This window comes from Cnephaeus nilssonii (genome assembly GCF_951640355.1).
Source record: "Cnephaeus nilssonii genome assembly, chromosome: 17".
Taxonomy (NCBI): Eukaryota; Metazoa; Chordata; class Mammalia; order Chiroptera; family Vespertilionidae; genus Cnephaeus; species Cnephaeus nilssonii.
This window is the reverse complement of record NC_137088.1, coordinates 40,700,910-40,720,788: the sequence shown is the minus strand read 5'-3', so window position 1 is coordinate 40,720,788 and position 19,879 is coordinate 40,700,910. Positions and strand designations below refer to the sequence as shown.

Sequence of the window (19,879 nt, the reverse complement as noted above, 5' to 3'; positions counted from 1 at the left end):
TTTATTAATATCCATTTCAATCCTTCACAAGTGAACTATCTGTTCTAGGTCCTAAGCTATAAAATAAAACAGTAATTAATTCTAATAGGCATATCATTTGTGAAAATAGGTATTTAAAATATACAAGATGAGCCTGGGCATCTTGAAGTGCCAAAAAAGTAAAGAAGTATTAAAAAACAGACCGAACACACACTAATAAAGATATATAAAAAGGATATAGGAGCTCCCAATGGCCAAAGCTAGAACAATTTGAGCAACAAAATAAATAAAGTAGTATTGAATTATAACCCAAAGTATACTATACATTTCCATGAGTCCATACTGATACAAATGATTAACAAAATAAATAACTGGGAGAGAATAGGAAAATCGCCTGTGCAAAAGAATTCCAAATAATTTATGTAGATACTCTTTCCTCAAGGAAGGAGGGGGAGTAAATCCCCATTCATTCATTGTAGGCTACATAGCGTTAACTTCCTTCCAAAAGGAATAGTATGGAAAGGGGGACAAGGAGTAACTTTACAGTGGAGAAATCTGACAAACACTACTTTGGCCAGATGATCAAGATCAACATCAACATTGAGAAGTCATGTTGATATAGTATGCAACTTCAATATGATGGGATGACAAAGGCACTTATGTCTTCCTCCCCAATCCCATAAACCTTGTCTAATCATAAGAAAAACATCAGAGAAATCAAGATTGATAGGCACTCTATAAAATACCTGACCAGTAATCCTCAAAACTGTCGAGGTCATCAAAACCAAGGAAAATCTGACAAACTGTTACAGCCAAGAGGAACCTAAGGAGACATGATGACTCAACTCTATGTGGTATCCAGGATGGGACCCTAGAACAGAAAAAAGACATTAGGTAATAACTAAGGAAATCTGACTGAAGTATGGGCTTTAGTTAATAACAACGTATGGACATTGGTTCATTAATTGTGACAAATGTATTACACTAAAATAAGGTGTTACTAATAGGGGAAACTGAGTTTGGGATAAATGGGGATCCCCTCTACTACTTTCACAAATTTTCTTTAAATCTAAAACTATCCCAAATTAAAAGTTTATTTAAGAAAAAAAGCCCAATTATTTAGTAGAGAATGACTGATTATAATGAGGCCCAGATGAAGAATAGAACATTTCAAAGTTGGACTTTCTAGCCTATAACAATGAGGTTGGCTATTCACATCAATGGAGAATAAAGGTGTAAGAAATAGTTGATAGGTGTGAGGTGCATATGTGTGTATGTGTACCAATTGCACATGGAGATTGGGTAGCTGAATGGGTGACAAAAAGCACCACTTATCCCTACTACCCCTGCCACAAGCTCCACCTCCCACCCACTGCAGCTGGAGTCCAGAGGGCACTGTTAAGAGGATCATTACTTTCATTTAAGATTATGATTCTCTGGGGGGATGAGGACAAATATGTGGCACCTTAATCAATAAAGAAATTTTAAAAAAAAAGATTATGATTCTCACACTTTAGTATACAAATTAACTCTTTTTAAAGGAAAAGATACTACCCCAGATGTCTGAGAATATGCCTGGAGAAACACTAGATTAAGAAACTAAAGTTTTAATCTTGAAAAGTGTATTTTCAGTTGTGAATGATCACTGCAAGAGCTGATTCTTCAGGACAAGCAAAATACTGTTAGTGAAATAAAAGTCCACAACTAAAAAAAACTTTATCACTTGCAGAGCTTTGACACAGAGTCCTTGGACAACTAGGATAGGAAGCATAGCACGGAGTCCTCAAACTCACAGGAGAGAAAATGGAGAAAGAGGGCATAGTCATGGGGAGGCCTAGGACAGTGATGGCGAACCTATGACACGCGTGTCAGCACTGACACACGTAGCCATTTCTGATGACACGCGGCCGCTGAGGCGGCCGCATGCCGAGGATGAAACATTTGCTGCTCCTGAGGATGAAACATTTGCGAAATAATGTTTTTTCCTCAAAGTGACACACTACCCGAGTTATGCTCAGTTTTTTGGCAAAGTTTGACACACCAAGCTCAAAAGGTTGCCCATCACTGGCCTAGGATGATATTGTGTGGCAGGCCCAGGAAGCAGCAGCTCAGAAGGAATAGGTTCTCAGAGGCAGATCATCCAGAAAAGAAGTGCAACTGAAGTGATCTGATGCTTGGCCTATAAGGCAAATTGTAGTTTGAAGCAACTGATCATGTGGAACATTTGGGAAGAATTACCCATGGGTATATAGCAAATAAAAAATAGGCAGGAGCCCTAGCTGGTGGATAGCGCGTCAGCCTGTGGACTGAAGGGTCCCAGGTTTGATTCTGGTCAAGGGCACATGCCTGGGTTGTGGGCTCAATCCCCAGTGGGCTCAATCTCTCTCATCACTCTCATTGATGTTTCTCTCTCTCTCTCTCTCTCTCTCTCTCTCTCTCTCTCTCTCTCTCTCTCTCTCTCCCCCTTCCTCTCTGAAATCAATAAAAAGATATTTTTTAAAAGGCAGGTATTTACTTCATTAAAAAAATGTACAGGAGAGGAAAAATAATCATGGTATATTGCCTGGCTTAAAAATAGTGATGCAATTATAAAATAGAATGAAAAGGGAAAGGTTTAAAGGTGCTAGAAATTTATGTAACATAATAGGAAGTCAATAATGTCTAAGATTACTAAGTAAAGAAGTGGCTAAAGGAAGTGGAAAGTTGTTGCCTTTAGGGAGGACTAAGAGTAGGAAGGGTGAGTCAATAGACTATTTTTCATTATAATCCTTTTTGTACTACTTTAAGATTTTTAAAAGTCTATATTACTTTGTTTATATACTTAAATAACAAAAAGACGCAAATTACAATCCCCCGCCACTGTATGTGATTCCAAGTGAAACTGGTCAAATCTGAAGGCGAGCACCATGCACAACTCAATATAAGTCTCCAGGAACAGCAATATTGAACCAAAAACCCCTTCCTCTGCCGTTAGTGACAATGACCCAGCGAGCCCCCTAGAACTCACTATCTGGTGCTGGTCCTGAGTTTGCCCTACTAATAATCCAAATCACACAAAATCATCATAAACAAACAAACGTGAGATAGGTTCTATTCAATCTCTCCCAAGACCTTCAGCCAGGTTCTCATCCTAGCTGCCTTGCTTAATGTAACTATCTTGGCCTGGCTCCCTACCTGCTGGAAATGCCAGAGCCACCAGGCTGAGAGGGTGTGTGTGGAGGTGTGTCTTCACTCATGCTGTGGAGGTTAGTGGAGTCCCTTCTGCCCCACGTGAGCACGGAGTCCAGGGCCCCACGCCTTGTAGCAGTGGCCTATTCTCAGTCCAGTGTGGACTCCTTTGCTGGCTCACCTCCCTAATAAGAACCTGTGTGTTTATTTGCACAATGATGAAATCTGTCTCTATAAAGTCGATTTCCCTGTAAAATGCTTCCCTCCAAAGCAGAGTCTATGTTCTAAATGGAAAGTTCTACATTTAAGTCTTTGAATTTTATAGTTTTCCTATTCCCTCATTCTACCCTCCAGATTCCTTACTGTGCTAGATAAAATCCAGAGTGAATTTATAAGGAGACATCAATGGAGAGAAAGCCTTTATTTGCATAACAAACCTGGGTGAAGTAAGAGGAGGCATATGAGCACCAGATTAGGGTGGAAGAATCTTGGTGGAAGAGAAGAAAGGACCCTCTGGGAAAGAGACAGAAAGAGCAGAGGTGCTAGCTATCATAGCCATACACATGTTCTGCGGTTGGCATCTGGACTGCTCTGTTCTCACTCTCTGGGACTTCTCTTTCCTTGTTCATTGTCTCACAGTCCCAAAGGGCTCCCTCCCCAAACTTGGTGGAGGAGCACAGCTTTGTAGCCAAATGTGCTTGGCAGCAACTACTTAGAAGCTGTTACTTGTATTTGTTGCAGCTTTTAGTGATTTTGACACCCTTGGACCGCCAGGAGTGGCCCCTCCTGCCACCAGAGGATTCTGGTTTCTCTAATAAAGAAGGTTCTGGCCAATCAGTCCAAGAAGGGCCCGAATTCTCTTCCAGGCTGGTGTCTCTGCAGTCATGCCCCCCCAGAGTAGAAGGTGCTGCGGCAGGGGATGTCACCTGAGTTTTCAGATATGTAGTCTGTGGTGAAAGAAAGGTGGGAGAGGAAAACTCAGCCCTCTCTCTCCCAGGTGCAGGTCCTTAAGCCCTTCCATAGCCACTTTCCTTCCCAAACTAAAGGCACCACAGAGTCCCCATCTGGTGGCATGCCCTCCTCCTTTCTTAGGCACCACAATCCCCCCACCCCACCCCACCCCACCCCAGTTCTTAGACCAGACCATCGCTCAGTCCCACCTGTGACTTTAGGCGAAGGTGCACACTCCTCACACTCCCATTTCTTACTGTTGGATCTAAGAGAGGAGCAGTCCCTATGGGTTCCACGGGATCCGCATGTAGCACACAGAACGAGGCTCCACCTCCTACAGGAAGACAAGGAAGGGTTGTGGGCACAAATATAACACTAACTACCGCTTTGGGATGTCACTACAGGGTAGGCCTTTGCTGAGGGCTTCCCAGGCATCTTTGCTGTACATTTCACCCATGATGAATGTGTGGCTGTGTGCTGATCTCAGGACCTTGCAGTTAGGCACAGACACTCGAAAGGCGGATTTGGAAAGGAATTGGCCCCGAGTATCTCTCCACTGGGCTCAAGGAGAAGCAGACCTGCAGAGGGACCTGTTCACCTGCGCATGAATGAGTCCCGGGCTGCGATGTGTTTGCCCTGAGGTCTGCAGCAAAAGTGAATTCTTTGCTCTTAATAACTGCCAAGGTCTAACTCTAAGATGGCACTGATGAGAGATCTTTCTAGCCAGAAGCCTTTCCCTACCCTTCGTCCTCAAAGTTGTCTCTGCCTTGTTCATACAGACAGATGGGGGCATCACAATGCTGATAGCGCTGATACAATTCTGAGAAAGCCCCTGGTTCGAGTTCCCAGGCAGCATCTCTGCAGTGGGAGAAGAAACAGTAAGGGACACATCATTGGTTGGTGAAACCACTGTCCTCCTGGGAAGAACTAGGAAGAAGTCAAACTAGCACAGCAAAGGAGTTCAACAGGCTGCCTGAATAATTTCAGCAAGGTTGGGAAGGTGGCCTGACAGTGGGAGAGGGTTGAAGCCAAATGAATGGAACATGGGGTTCCTTAGTTTCACACTGGAATTGGAGAACCTACCCCTCACCCCGGGAATTCTGATCCCCAAAGCACCCTTTTCAGAAACATGCCTATCCCCAACCCTCAATCCTCCCTCTTTTCTTTTGATACTTGAAAAGCTCTCCCTCTACCCATTTCCTCTTCACCATATAACAATGCCTTGGCTGCTTCTTCATTCTCTAACTATCCTCACGCTCACCTCCTCTCTAGAAATCTAGGCAACCCATTCCCTGGCTCAATTCCTGCTTTAGAGTTTCCACTACCTGTCTGGAATGTGAATTCCCATTCTTAGCATTTCTTGAGGAAACTCTTCTCTATTGTTGCATTGTGGACATTTGAAGAAATGCTTTGCTGATGTGTGGGCATATTTCTGTAAGAGAAACATGATAAAACTTTGTGTTTGTAAAGACTCTATCTTTGATCACCTTATTTCCACCTCCACCCTCATCTCACAAAGAGGATGTTGCTAAGAAAGCTTGACTGGGGCTTACAGGAAAAGGAGTTTGGGTGTGTTAAGGTGAGGGCTGCATATTCCGGTGCCAGACCAGGGACCAAAAGCTTAAGAAAGTTCCCAGGAGTGCCTCAGCTGTCATCTCTGGCTATAAGGCTTAACAGTGCTAACCCAGAAGGGCTGGGGGACCTGTTTCTCTTTTCTTCCATGCGAGGAAGCAAGACTGATTTGGAGGCTACTTGACTCATTCTAGGATGAGCTCATTTGCTCTAGCCATCCTGAGGATTTTCTGCTCAGTTTAAATCTTATCATGAAGGAGGTCCTACAGGTCAAGGGTGACCAGAGACTGGGCTGACTTTCCTCTGACTTCCTGGAACCAGCCCTGCATACAGGCCTCCTGTTGAGATTGCCTGAGCATTCCCAGGGGCTCTGAACTAGGACAACTGTGGAAGGTCCCCTGGGCAGGGAAAGCCCCACCTGTATGCACTTGCGGTGGTAGAGAGTTTGACTACAGCATGGACTCTGGATGTTTTCAACACTTGCTTGGGATAAGTCTTCACAACACAAGACACAGCTTTCCTCTCCCACATTCCCCCGTTGGATGTTCTGTGTTGGGCGATGTTTTTCACAAAATGATCTGTGGCAGAGTAAATAAACTTGGTTTTGATTTATCTTGATGGAGTTTTCCAGCTGCCGGACTTTGGGAGGGCAATCAACTTCCCAGGCTGGTGCTCAGAGGGGAGGGGGAGGAGAGGAGGAGGAGGAGGGTGAAGAACAGCCTTCTCACAGCTGCTCTCCCACTGAGCAAAACTCCCGGACTATCTCTACAGCCCCTCATTCCTGAAAGCCCTACTTCCTTCTGAGCAGCTGTCTAAGAACCTCAGCTGTTTGTAATTTAAGAAGGGGACGGAAGGAAGAAGTAACCCCTGTGAAATTGCCAAGTCAAGACACTGTTTCTCATTATTGAATGGAGGGACAGATTCCCTGGTGAATCAAAACAGGCCCGTGAGAACTAGACTCTGATTTGATTAGTGGCTAATTAAAAGCAAGTTGCAAAAGGGCAACACGACTTTTCCCCTTCATCACTCACTTGTACTCTCCAAAAAATTGTGAAAGGCAACCCCTTTCTTGGCCACAAGGAAGATGGAAGTTTCTGACGCAATGATCCTTCTGGCAGTTGATGGCAGCTCCCTTTTTCTTGCACACAAAGCAGATCTGCAAATGAGAGCCCAGGCAGTGCTCAGGGTCCCAAGAAAGACAAACAGACATTCTGTGGCACATTATTCTTTGGAATGGAAATTCTGTGAAGCAACGAGCATTCCCTTTCCTCAGTGGACCTGTAAGCTCTGGAGCTTCAAGCAGCACTGAGTTACTTTGTTTTCCCAGGATGTTGCTCCCTCTCCTCACTTAGGATACTATGCCCCAGAGAAGCATGGAACTTAAGAGAAGGATCAGTTGGGAAATCCAGGAGTCCTCTGACTTCTAAATTAGCAGCTAGGGGAAAAGAACTAAGGCAGGGATGACCAGGGAGGTATGAAAAGAGGCCTCGCCCAAGGCCCTCATTCCAGGGGATTCTAACCTTCCTAGAAGCCCGGGCTGCCTCCTTTTTGATGTCTTCAGGCAGGAATCCATGGAAACCTCTGTTAGACTGGCCCCGCTGAAGCAGCTTGCTAGAGAGAATCTGGGGAGTGGGAGGCCAGCAGAACCAGGCTGTCAACATTGGTGATCAGTGAAAAAGTGCAGTGGGGTAGAGGAGGACAGAGTAGAAATAGAGCTTGGTGGGATATATAAGCATTTACAGAGTAATTTACTTAATAAAGGCTTACGCAGTATTAACTATTAAGTTGGATGCTCTAAGTGCTTTTCAAATATGAACTCATTTAATCCTCAAGACACAGAACTGCAGAGCCTGAGCTCTTTCCCATCTTTGCTGTGCTGCCTCGCATTATTAAGGACTGCTTTTGTGTGCTGGCACTTTGGGGAAACATTCCCTGTGGTTGGCCATTTTATGTTTACCACAACCCTGTGATACAGATTCTATTTGATCCGCATCTTACAGAGGAGGCCACTGAAGTGCAGCACGGTAAGCAAGCAAGGCTGGGGTCACAAAGCAAGGAGGCAGAAGAGCTGGCATTCACATCCAGGCCTCCAGAACCCACACTCTTACCCCTTCTGCTGTACTGACCCCTCGGTATAGAATAAATACTCTTCTCAGAGTATGCTTTGTATAGGAAGGGAAACGGGGCTTTAAAATGTTCTAATTGTAGTCACTCTACCTTATTGGGAAAGGGGAGGAATTGAAACTTTTCTTTTAAAACACGTTTTAAAGGGCCCTTTGTTTCTGAAAGGCCCCCAAAGCAAAGTCTAGAATGGGAAATCAAGGGGAAAAAAAGCTAAATTGTTATGTACTCATAAACAATGCATATGTACATATATTGGAAGAATGTTAACACCCCACCCCCACTCCAATAATCTTCCAAAAATACTGGAGAGAGTGCTGGACTTCCTGCAGTAATTACATCTTATGTGAATGAGGATTCAGGTTATTTTAACATGATAGAAAAGGTGACCCTATAAGGTTAGATAACTTGACACTTGGATTATAGCCATATATTCTTTTTAAAAATATATATATTTGGGTGAGGCTGAATCCTGGGTCTGGGCGAGGCCGTGCGCCCCTGGAGCCGGGCGAGCCCTGGGCCCCGGGTCCGGGCGAGGCCGCGGGCCCCTGGAGCCGGGCGAGCCCTGGGCCCCGGGTCCGGGCGAGGCCGCGGGCCCCTGGAGCCGGGCGAGCCCTGGGCCCCGGGTCCGGGCGAGGCCGCGGGCCCCTGGAGCCGGGCGAGCCCTGGGCCCCGGGTCCGGGCGAGGCCGCGGGCCCCTGGAGCCGGGCGAGCCCTGGGCCCCGGGTCCAGGTGAAGCCGTGGACCCCTGGATCCGGGTGAAGCAGTGCCCCTGGGTCCAGCCGAGACCAAACCAGAGGGAGTCGGACCTGCATTACCACCATTTGTCCACCATCCAGAGCTGAGGGGTCAGTGCCGACATGTACTCATAGGGAACCGGTGGACATTGATATTGGGTTTCAAAAGAACTGTTGGTCCAGAAAGAAACTCACTACAGACTGATTCATTTGCCTGTCAGCATAACTATTATTGCTCGTCGCACATTCAATTCTTATAAGTATATCTATAGTGACACATGATTTCGCTCATCTAGGGGAAATGATGAACAACATAGACTGATGAACAAGAACAGAACCAGAAACAAGGAGGCATCGATCGGACTATCGGGCCTCAGAGGGAGGATAGGGGAGGGTGGGGGGAGGGCGGAGAGATCAACCAAAGGTCTTGTGTGCATGCATATGAGCCTAACCAATGCTTAAGTTCAACAGAGGGTTGGGGCATCCAAGGGGAGGGGTGTGGGATGGGAATGGGGGGATGAGGACAAATATGTGACACCTTAATCAATAAAGAAATTAAAAAAAAAAAAATATATATATATATATATATATATTATTGATTTTTTTACAGAGAGGAAGGGAGAGGGATAGAGAGCTATAAACATCGATGAGAGAGAAACATTGACCAGCTGCCTCCTGCACACCCCCCACCGGGGATGTGCCCGCAACCAATGTACATGCCCTTGACCGGAATCGAACCTGGGACCTTTCAGTCCACAGACCGACGCTCTATCCACTGAGCCAAACCGGTTTCGGCATAGCCGTATATTCTTAATTAGGCTTAAAACATATCTATTTTAACACTAATTATCTCAGAGCTTTTGGACTATATGAGTGATATCAGTTTTATATATACTTTTAAGTATTACTGTTTTCTACAATGAGCATGCATTATTTCAATAAACAGGAAAATCAACAGTGAAAGATTAGAAACAGCCCTAGCCAGTCTGGCTCAGTGGATAGAACGTCGGCCTATGGAGTGAAGGGTCCCGGGTTCGATTCCAGTTAAGGGCACATGCCTGGGTTGCAGATTTGATCCTCAGTAGGGGATGTGCAGGAGGCAGCCAATCAATGATTCTCTCTCATCATTAACGTTTCTCTCCCTTCCTCTCTGAAATCAATAAAAATATTTTTTAAAAAAGATTAGAAACAATCTAAATGTCCTTTAATAGAGATTTGTTTTAATACTTTTTGGCATAACCATACCATGGAATACCAATTAGCTATTAAAAAGAAAAAACTAGCCCTGCCGGGTTTGGTTCAGTGAATAGAGCGTCGGCCTGCGGACTGAAGGGTCCCAGGTTCAATTCCAGTCAAGGGCATGTACCTTGGTTGCGGGCACATCCCCAGGTGGAGGTGTGCAAGAGGCAGCTGATCGATGTTTCCCTCTCATCGATGTTTCTAACTCTCTTTCCCTCTCCCTTCCTCTCTGTAAAAAATCAATAAAAGCCGAAACCAGTTTGGCTCAGTGGATAGAGCATCGGTCTGCGGACTGAAAGGTCCCAGATTTGATTCCCGTCAAGGGCGTGTACATTGGTTGCGGGCACATCCCCGGTGGGGGGTGTGCAGGAGGCAGCTGGTTGATGTTTCTCTCTCATCGATGTTTATAGCTCTCTATCCCTCTCCCTTCCTCTCTGTGGAAAATCAATAAAATATATTTTTTTAAAAAAAATCAATAAAATATATTTTTTAAAAAATAAAAAGAAAAAACTAGATCAATATGTTAAATATGGAATGACCATAAAAAAGCAAAATACAAATGCAAAACACTGTGTATAGTGTGTGTATTTTTATGTTGAAAATGTATATGCTTGTAAATGCACTGAAATTAATCAAGACCTGACACCAAAACCAGAAAGAAAATCACAGACCAATTTTTCTCATGAGCGTAGATGTAAAAATGAAACAAAATTATTAACAAATTAAATCCAGCACCATATAAAAAAGGATAAAACATCATGACCAAGCAGGATTTATATCAGAAACGCAAAGTTAGTTTAACATAAAATAATTCAATGGATAGAACAAATCACATCAACAAATTAAGGGAAAAAATCATGAGCATCTCAATAGATGCATAAAAAAGTATTTGACAAAATTCAAAACACATTCATGATACCCTCCAGCAAACTAGATATAAAAGGGAACCTATTCAATCTAATGAAAAGAACCCATGAAAAACCTATAGCTAACATCAAATTTTAAAGGTGAAAAATTAGATACTGTCCTCTGATGTTGGAAACAAGACAAGGATATTTACTCACATAACTTCTATTCAACACTAGATTGAAGGTCCCAGCTAGTACAAAAAGTCAAGAAGAATAAATAAAAGACATAAAGATTGAAAAGGAAGAAATAAAACTGTCTTTATTCACATATAACATAATTATATACATAGGAAATCCTAAGGCATTTATAAAAACAACAACAAAAATAGCTACTGAACTAATAAGTGAATTTAACAAGATTGCAGGATATAAAATCAATGTACAAAAATAAATTGCATCTCTATATACCAGCAACAAACATGAAAATGAAATTTTAAAATAGCATAAAATCACAAAATATTTAGAAATACATTTAACAAAAGATGTGCAAGTCTTCTTCATTAAAAATAATTGCTACCTGGCTGGCGTGGCTCAGTGGTTGAGCTTCGATCTATGAACCAGAAGGTCATGGTTCGATTCCTAGTCAGGGCACATGTTCAGTTTGTGGGCTTGATCCCTGGTGTGGGATGTGCAGGAGGCAGCTGATCAATAATTCTCTCTCATCATTGATCTCTCTCTCTCTCTCTCTCTCTCTCTCTCTCTCTCTCTCTCTCTCTCCATCTCTATCCCTGGCTGGTTTGGCTCAGTGGATAGTCAGCCTAGAAGGGTCCCGGGTTTGATTCCGGTCAAGGACACATGCCTGGGTTGTGGGCTTGATCCCCATTTGGGGGCATGCAGGAGGCAGCTGATCAATGATTCTCTCTCATCATTGATGTTTCTATCTCTCCCTCTCCTTTCCTCTCTGAAATCAATAAAAATATATTAGAAAATTGCTAAAATATATTTTAAAAGACCCAAATAAATGGTACACTATATCATGTTCATGGATTGGAAGATTCAATATTGTCTGTCCATTCTACAATGCAATTCCCCATCACAATTCCAAAAGGCTTTTTTTAAGAGAAAAATTTAAAGCTAACTATAAAATTTATATGGTAAAGGAACTGATAACCAAAACAATCTTGGAAAATACTGCAAACTTACAATACTTAATTTCAAGACACTCTAAAGTCACAATAATCAAGACAGTGTTGCACTGGTGGCACTGGTATAAGGATCGACATACAAATCAATAACATAAATAGATCACTGAGATGTACAGGTCAATTGATTTTGAAAAAGACACCGAGATAATTCAATGGGTAGGCAAATATTTCTTGGGACACACAAAAAAGCATTAATGATAAAAATAAATTGATAAACTGGACTTCATCAAAATTAAAAACTTATGTTCTTCAAACAGCATTATTAATAAAATGAAAATAGAAAACCCCAGACGAGTTAAGATTACATTTCTGGAAGAGATTAAAACTGCAATTAGGACAGACTTATTCAGCCACTCTTCTCTTTCCCATCAAAACTTACTTGTCTCAGAAATTCCAAAATGGTGGCAGAGTAAGTAAAAGCTACACCAGGGGTCCTCAAACTTTTTAAACAGGGGGCCAGTTCACTGTCCCTCAGACTGTTGGAGGGCCGGACTATAGTTTAAAAAAAACTATGAACAAATTCCTATGCACACTGCACATACCTTATTTTGAAGTAAAAAAACAAAACGGCAAAAACACCCGCATTGTGGCCCGCGGGCCGTAGTTTGAGGACGCATGAGCTACACTGACATGCTTCCAGGACCAAACTGGAATTACAACTAAAATACAGAAAAATGAATAATCAACTGAAGACTAGCTGGAGAGAACCCTGATAACCAAGGATGAAAAGTGGAGACTACATAGAGACTGGTAGGCAGTGCGGAGGTGCCAAAGGGCTGGCTGGGCTCCCCAGACAGCAGCTGAAGTTCCAGAGGGATATCTCAGCTGTGGGGGGTACCCACTGAGACCTCTGGGGTCTAAAGAAAATGAAAAGGCAAACCACAACAGGGAGGAAATAGTCACAATACTACATATCTGCAAAGAGACTGGTAGCCAGAATATATAAAGAACTCTGAAAGCCCAGCTCGTGTGGCTCAGTGGTTGAGCATCTACCCATGCACCAAGAGGTCTCCAGTTTGATTCCCAGTCAGGTCATATGGGCTCCCCTTCTCCCTTCCTCTCTCTCTCTCAAATCAATAAAAAACATATTTTTAAATATGTAAATGTATTTTACATATGTAAATGTAGACACACACATCCTGTCTTTCCTTCCTTCCTTCCTTCCTTCCTTCCTTCCTTCCTTCCTTCCTTCCTTCCTTCTTTCCTTCCTTCCTTCCTTCCTTCCTTCCTTCCTTCCTTCCTTCCTTCCTTCCTTTTTAAATATATTTTATTGATTTTTTACAGAGAGGAAGGGAGAGGGATAAAGAGTTAGAAACATCAATGAGAGAGAAACATCAATGAGCTGCCTCCTGCACACCCCCTTCTGGTGATGTGCTCACAACCAAAGTACATGCCCTTGACCGGAATCGAACCTGGGACCCTTCAGTTTGCAGGCTGACACTCTATCCACTGAGCCGAACCGGTCAGGGCAATAAAAAAAAAAAAAAAAAAAAAGAACTCTTAAAACTCAATCAGACAAAAGAATCCAATTTTTAAAATGGACAAAATATTTGTTCAGACACTTCATAAAAGAAAATATGTAAATGGCCAATAAGCACATGAAAAGAAGCTCAATATCTTAAGTCATCAGATAAATGCAAATTAAAACCACAGTGCACACACCTCTTAAAATGGGTAAAATTTAAAAGACTGACAATATCAAGTTCTAGCAAGAATATTGTACAACTGGAACTTCATAAATTGCTAGTGGGAGTGTAAATTGGTACAACCACTTTGGAAAGTGACTTGGCAACTTCACATAAAGTTAAACACATAGTTAACATACAACCGGTAATTCTACTCCTAGGCATTTTCCCAAGAGAAGTGAAAACACATGTTCACAAAAAGACTTGTGCATGAATGTTCACAGTTGCTTTATTGATAATAGCCCCCAAATGGAAACAATTCAAATGTCCATCAACAGGTGGATAAACAAATTAAATATTCATACAACAGACTTCTATTGGGGAATAGAAAGGCTACCAACACATGCAACATGGATCAGTCTCTAAAACACTACATTGAGTGAAAGAAGCCAGACACAAAAGAGTACAAATTGTATGATTCCATTTATATGAAGCATAATAGGCAAAAGTAATCTACGGATCAGTGATTATCTTTGAGGGGACTGACTGGAAGTGGGAGGAGGGAACTTTCTAGGATGATGGAAATATTTATTTTGATTCAGACAGTGTTTACATGGGGACATACATTATTTATAACACTAGGGGCCCAATGCACAAATTCATGCACCTTGAAAGGAACTATGGGCCGTGAGGCTGCTGTGGGCACAGGGGCGGGTCTCGGGCCATCCTCCGCGCCCCCACCCAGCCCCTCCCACAACGGTCCCCAGTCCATCTGCCCATAGCCCCACTCTTGCCGCCGCCACTCCCATGTGCTGACAGTGCCGGCCCCATTTGCACCCGTTGAGCGATTGGGGCCAGGACCAGCAGTGGGTGCGAGCGGCAACTGCTGCCCTGATCACTCCTCAGGAGCAGGGCGGGGGAAAAGCCCTGAGGGGCTATCAGGGCTGGCATCCGCTGCTCGCATCCACTGACGGTGCTGAGTGATTGGGGCCAGCAGGAGGTGCAAGTGGTGGCTCCTGCACCAGCAGTGGATGCAAGCAGGGCCTGCGCTGGCAGCTGGTGCAAGTGCCAGGCGGGACCATGGCACGGGAGCAAAGAATTTTCAGTAACCACCAGAGGCTTGCCCCGATGACAGCGACTGGCACCCCACCTTGATCTGGCGCCCCCCATTCACCTGCTCCACCATCCCACAGTGGCTGACGCCTGCCATGTTCTGCGTGCACCCCTTGGTGGTCACTCGTTGTTCAGTTGTTCCACCGTTTGGTCTATTAGCATATTAGGGTTTTATATATATAGACTAGGGGCCTAGTGCACAAAGATTCGTGCACGGGGGGTCGGGGGGGAGTGGGTCTCTCAGCCCGACCTGTACCCTCTCCAATCCGGGAATTTCTGTCTGTCTTTGCAATCATATGAGTGAATTGTCTGAGACCCCAACCCAGTTTGGTTTGTTGCTCACAGAATAATAGAGGCTTTTTTTTTTCTTTGCTTCATTGGTGGAGATTTCCTGGAAGTTTTAGGATATCTTCCCTTTAATTTTTCATAGACACTTTGATTTTACTTATGTCTCTCACCTTTGCTTTTCCTCCATCCCCCACTGCAACAGTAACTTGCTCCAGGCTCACTTTGCTTTAGTGTCTAGGGTATCTGTCTGCCACCAAAACTACGATTCCCAGCATTCCTGGTGCTCCCTGCGCTCTTGGTTTTCCCTTCCTGCTCTGTCTTTGTCCCACGGCCTCCTGCTCTGCCAAGTCCTCCAAGCCACCAGCTCTCCACCTGGCGCCTGTGTATGCAAATTAACCCATCTTTCTTGGGTTAATTTGCATACCCACTCCTGATTGGCTGGTAGGCGTAGCAGAGGTACAGTCAATTTACATGCTTCTCTTTTATTAGTGTAGATTATGTAGGATGGGGAAAGGGAGAAAGATGGGAAATACTGTTTTGGGAAGAGACTTTTTATTGTATATATTTTTATATTGTTAAGATTTTATACCAGGTACGTATATTACTATTCAAAAAATAGATTTTAAAAGAAAAAATTTACTAAGGAAAACAAACAGGGTTGTGGATCTGAGGCTGGATAAAAAAACAGAGAACAGACTGTATAGCAAAAGTGATAAGATATTCAAAGCAAAGGGGGCCTTATACTCACAAGACAGAAATAGTGCACGCTGAGATTGTCTTTCTGAAGAAATTCCCCTAATTTTTCAGGATCCCCAGGTTCTTGAAGGCATAGCCGGCATACTGGAAGACAGAATGTTAAGAACTCACGTTGGGAGCATAACCATCTCTCTACAAAATCAGAGGAGGACAGTATTGGGAAGGGGGCCATTTTGATAAGGAGGGAGGTTGGGATGAAGTGTTACTTGGTATCACTTGGTCTTTATATCATTTTGGCCACATTTGAAGGAGTTGACTACAACTGCTCACTTCATAGTTTCTTTTTTTTTTTAAAAATATATTTTATTGATTTTTTACAGAGAGGAAGAGAGAGGGATAGAGAGTTAGAAACATCGATTAGAGAGAAACATCGATCAGCTGCCTCTTGCACACCCCCTACTGGGGATGTGCCCGCAACCAAGGTACATGCCCTTGACCGGAATCGAACCTGTGACCTTTCAGTCCGCAGGCCGACGCTCTATCCACTGAGCCAAACCGGTTTCGGCTTCATAGTTTCTTAAGTGGCCTTATTAACTTGTTTCTTGAACTTTGGATGTGACATTTAAAAATTATGCACCCTGAGTTCTCAGCATCTTAGATAACCTGGGAAGGAAGTAGGATTGACAGTGAGAGAACCAAGTTTGCTGCCCTACACAGGTAGTCTTTGCTGAGCTTGGGAGGCATCAGCTGAACAAAACCTCCAGTCTTTCTTACCAGGCCCTGAAGATGGCTTCCTCTGGGTCACCCTCCTCGTCTTGGCAGATTTTCTATACAAGAGAAGGAAGAAGTACAAGGTAGTCTTAGAGGATTCTGTCAATATCTCTTGTAACATTTCCCTCAAAATGCCATCCATGGGTCTGATGAAGTACCAGAATACCTAAAGACTAAGACATCAGTTTCTTTTTCTATTTCATATATATATATATATATTTAAATTTTCACCTGAGGATATGTTTTTACTGATTTTGGAGAGAGGAACGGAGGGGGGGAGGGAGAGGGAGAGGAAGAGGAAGAGGGAAAGGGAGAGGGAGAGGGAGAGGCGGGGAGGGAGGGAGGGAGGGAGGGAGGGAGGGAGAGAGAGAGAGAGAAACATCAATATGAGAGAGATACATTGATCAGCTGCTTTCTGGACACACCCTGACAGGGATGGAACCAACATCCTAGGTATGTGCCCTGATCGAGAATCGAACCCCAAACCTTTTGGTACACAGAATGATGCTCCAACTGAGCCACCTAGCCAGGGCTTCTATTTCATATTTTTTGAAAGCATAAAACATACCTACTGAATTGCTTGAATTGTGTGAGATGGTATCCATCTTTCTGTTTCTGGTGCCTGTATTGACTATGTTGATTGAATGAATTCAGGAGCAAATGCCCTTTTACTGTTTCTTCTGCCATCTACTCTGAATCTCAGGTAGTATCACATTCACAAAGCATAATAAAATGATACTAAATTGGATTAATAACTTCCTATTGTTAAGACATTATTCTTGGCTAGAGATTATTCATGTGTTAGCTCAATGAATCTACAGAATGTTCTTAAAAGTGCTATTGCCCTGACCAGTGTGGCTCAGTTGGGTGGGTGTTGTCTGGTGTACCAAAAGATTGTGGGTTCAATTCCTGATCAGGGCACATGCTCAGGTTGTAGGCTCAATCCCCAGTAGGGGATTTTGTTCTCACATGGACGTTTCTCTCTCTCCCTTGCTCGCTCTCTAAAAAATCCATAAAAAATCTTTTAAAAAGTGCATCCTATTATTATGCATATTTTCCAGATGAGGAAATGAAGGCATAAATAAAGTAACCTGTCCCAGGTCACCTCATTAGCAAGTGTTAGAGCCAGTATGAACCCAGGAGTAGGGTCCAAGAGCCAGCACTTTCCTGGGAGGATAGGTTACCGGGCAGCTTCTAAAATACCAATGGTGTGTGCTTCCACACTACCCAACCCTCACTCCCAATACCATGCAAAGGGGGGACAGTACAGTGTATACCACAGGCCATTGAATAATGTATCCCAAATTCCCTTACGTCACCTGCTTTACCTGAATCTTCGACATGCCTTCTCTTTTATAGGCTTCATTCGCTGCAGCCTCTCTCTCCTATCTTGAATTATATTTATTATGAGGATAATAGAGGCTCTTCCAGCTATGAAAATAAACAGGGTTTGGTCAGCAATTTAATCCTACAGTTGGTTATCAAGTTCCACAGGGTCAAAGCAACAGAATATAAGGGACCCACCCAGTATTAGTGCTAGTAATAGCCAATAACTATTAAATCGTGCCAAGAACTATTCTGGACATTTTACCTGTGTTAACTTACAAAACTCTCCCATGCACTAGGTGCCATTATTTTCCCCATTTTTTAAGATGAGGAGACTGAGGCACAGGGAGGTCACAGAGAGGCACCTGCCTAAAGTCAGAGGTACTGCTATCACTCAGCCTGAACTGGCTAACGGGTTGTTTTCTTTGTGCCCGTTAAAATCACGAGGTGGCATTCAGGAAAAACGTCTCCTTTTGCCCCCAAGTATGGGTGCCTTAATTCTGCCCAGTAAAAGGCGAGCCAAGCTAGTCCTTTCCAGGGAGGAGCTGGTGGTATGTCAGCTGCTTAAAGCAAGGGCTCCCTCTAGTGGGAGACAAGAGGTAACACAGACAAACCGCTCCTGTCGCTTTGCCCCAGGCTCAGGTGGCTGTCAACCTTTGTCTGTGGAGACGACACCCTGCCAGTCCTCCCCCTCCCCAGTGTCAGCAGACTGGAAATTGAGCTTTCATTGGCCAGGGGGACAAAAGTAGCAAAACCCACTCCTATGAAGGAAGGACTGTTTAGTCAGGGGAGAGGAGAAGTGAGTGAATCAGGTCACTCCAGGGACAAACACCCCAGGACCATGTCCTCATGGCTGGGGAGCCCCGAGCATCTTTTAGGACTTCCAACTGCTCTGGATGAATACAACCAGAGGCAATACCGCCCTTCCTTTCTCTGTCTCCTCTTTTAACCCACGAGCTGCACCTGCAAGAAGCAGTGACATTGCCCTGGCCGGTTTGGCTCAGTGGATAGAGCGCCGGCCTGCGGACTGAAGGGTCCTGGGTTCGATTCTGGTCAAGGGCATGTACCTTGGTTGCGGGCGCATCCCCAGTAGGGGCTGTGCAGGAGGCAGCTGATGGATGTTTCTGTCTCATCGATGTTTCTAACTCTCTATCCCTCTCTGTAAAAAATCAATAATATATATATATATTTTTTTTAAAAAAGAAGCAATGACATTGGATGGCCTCTTACTCAACAAAGCGCTTGGACAGGCGGGAAGAGAAGGGCGAGCACTAGGGGGTCCACGTGAGCTGACTACTGAGCGGTTCCGAGTTTGGGGGAGATCCTGATCGTCTAGCAATAGAAATAAAACCTTGAAACTTCGGTTCTTTGCATCGCTGGACCAAGACGTTTCTTGAATGGAGTTCTGTGCACACTGGTAGTTTCAGGAAGAAGCAACAGTCTTCAAAGCATGTAAGGAGGGACGGTGCAAAGGCGGGCTTCCACGAGCGGCTCGGGCGGAGATTTCCTAACCGGGCGATGCTCCTTTGAAACGGTTACCAAGTTGTTTTGCTGGACAAATGCTGGGTAAAAGCTTGTTGAGAAAATGAAAAATAAATAAGCGTGTTCGGCCCCGCCGCCACAAGAATAAACAATGATTACTTTGCAAAACAGGTGTCGGTGTGGCCACCACCGTCCCCCAGAGGTAACCGCCGGCGAAGGGGCTCAAGAAGCATCCCGAGAGTGCCAGACCAGGGTCATGCCGCGCCTGCAGGGAGGCTGGTGCGGGCCGGGCCGGAGGTCGCCTCTGCCGCTCGCTCCTCACTGTGCGCACCGGCCGCCGCTCCCGGCCAGGGCCGCCCGTTCAGGTGTCGACGAGGGCGCCTGTGTCTCGGAGCTTTATTCGTTGTAGCTTCCTCACGGGCGGCCGCCCCGCGCGGTGACTGCGCCGGCGTAGGGGCGAGCGCGCAAACGGGGGCCGGGTCACGCGGACTGCGACCCAGGGAGACTGCGGCCCCGGGGGGCTACCGCTATGGTGACCGTTGTCGGAGGGGAACCGCTAACGGCCGCGCGCCCGCCCCCTCCGCCTCGCCCCTTCCCCTTCCCCTCGCGCCGCAGGCGCTACCACCGCGCGCCCCGCCCTCCCTCTAGCCACGCCTCTTCTCAGCGCGCGCTCCCGCGCCACGGGCGCCCACACCATTCGCCCGCCCCCTCCTCTAGCCACGCCCCCTCGCATCGCCCCGCCCCGCGCTAGAGCTCCA

At 44.8% G+C, this 19,879-nt stretch overlaps 1 protein-coding gene across 1 annotated transcript; it reads right to left on the bottom strand.

The window, feature by feature from the left end:
* Nucleotides 1-274: 274 nt before the first annotated feature.
* Nucleotides 275-19,672, bottom strand: PHF7 (PHD finger protein 7). Its single transcript, XM_079795707.1, has 11 exons — nt 18,870-19,672; nt 17,642-17,744; nt 16,317-16,369; nt 15,595-15,686; nt 7,191-7,292; nt 6,702-6,826; nt 6,089-6,248; nt 5,424-5,530; nt 4,840-4,956; nt 4,308-4,432; nt 275-850 (listed from the first exon to the last, which is right to left on the bottom strand). The coding sequence occupies exons 2-11, from the start codon at nt 17,677-17,679 to the stop codon at nt 786-788; spliced, it is 984 nt and encodes a 327-aa protein (XP_079651833.1). The 5' UTR covers nt 17,680-17,744; nt 18,870-19,672; the 3' UTR covers nt 275-785.
* Nucleotides 19,673-19,879: the final 207 nt, after the last annotated feature.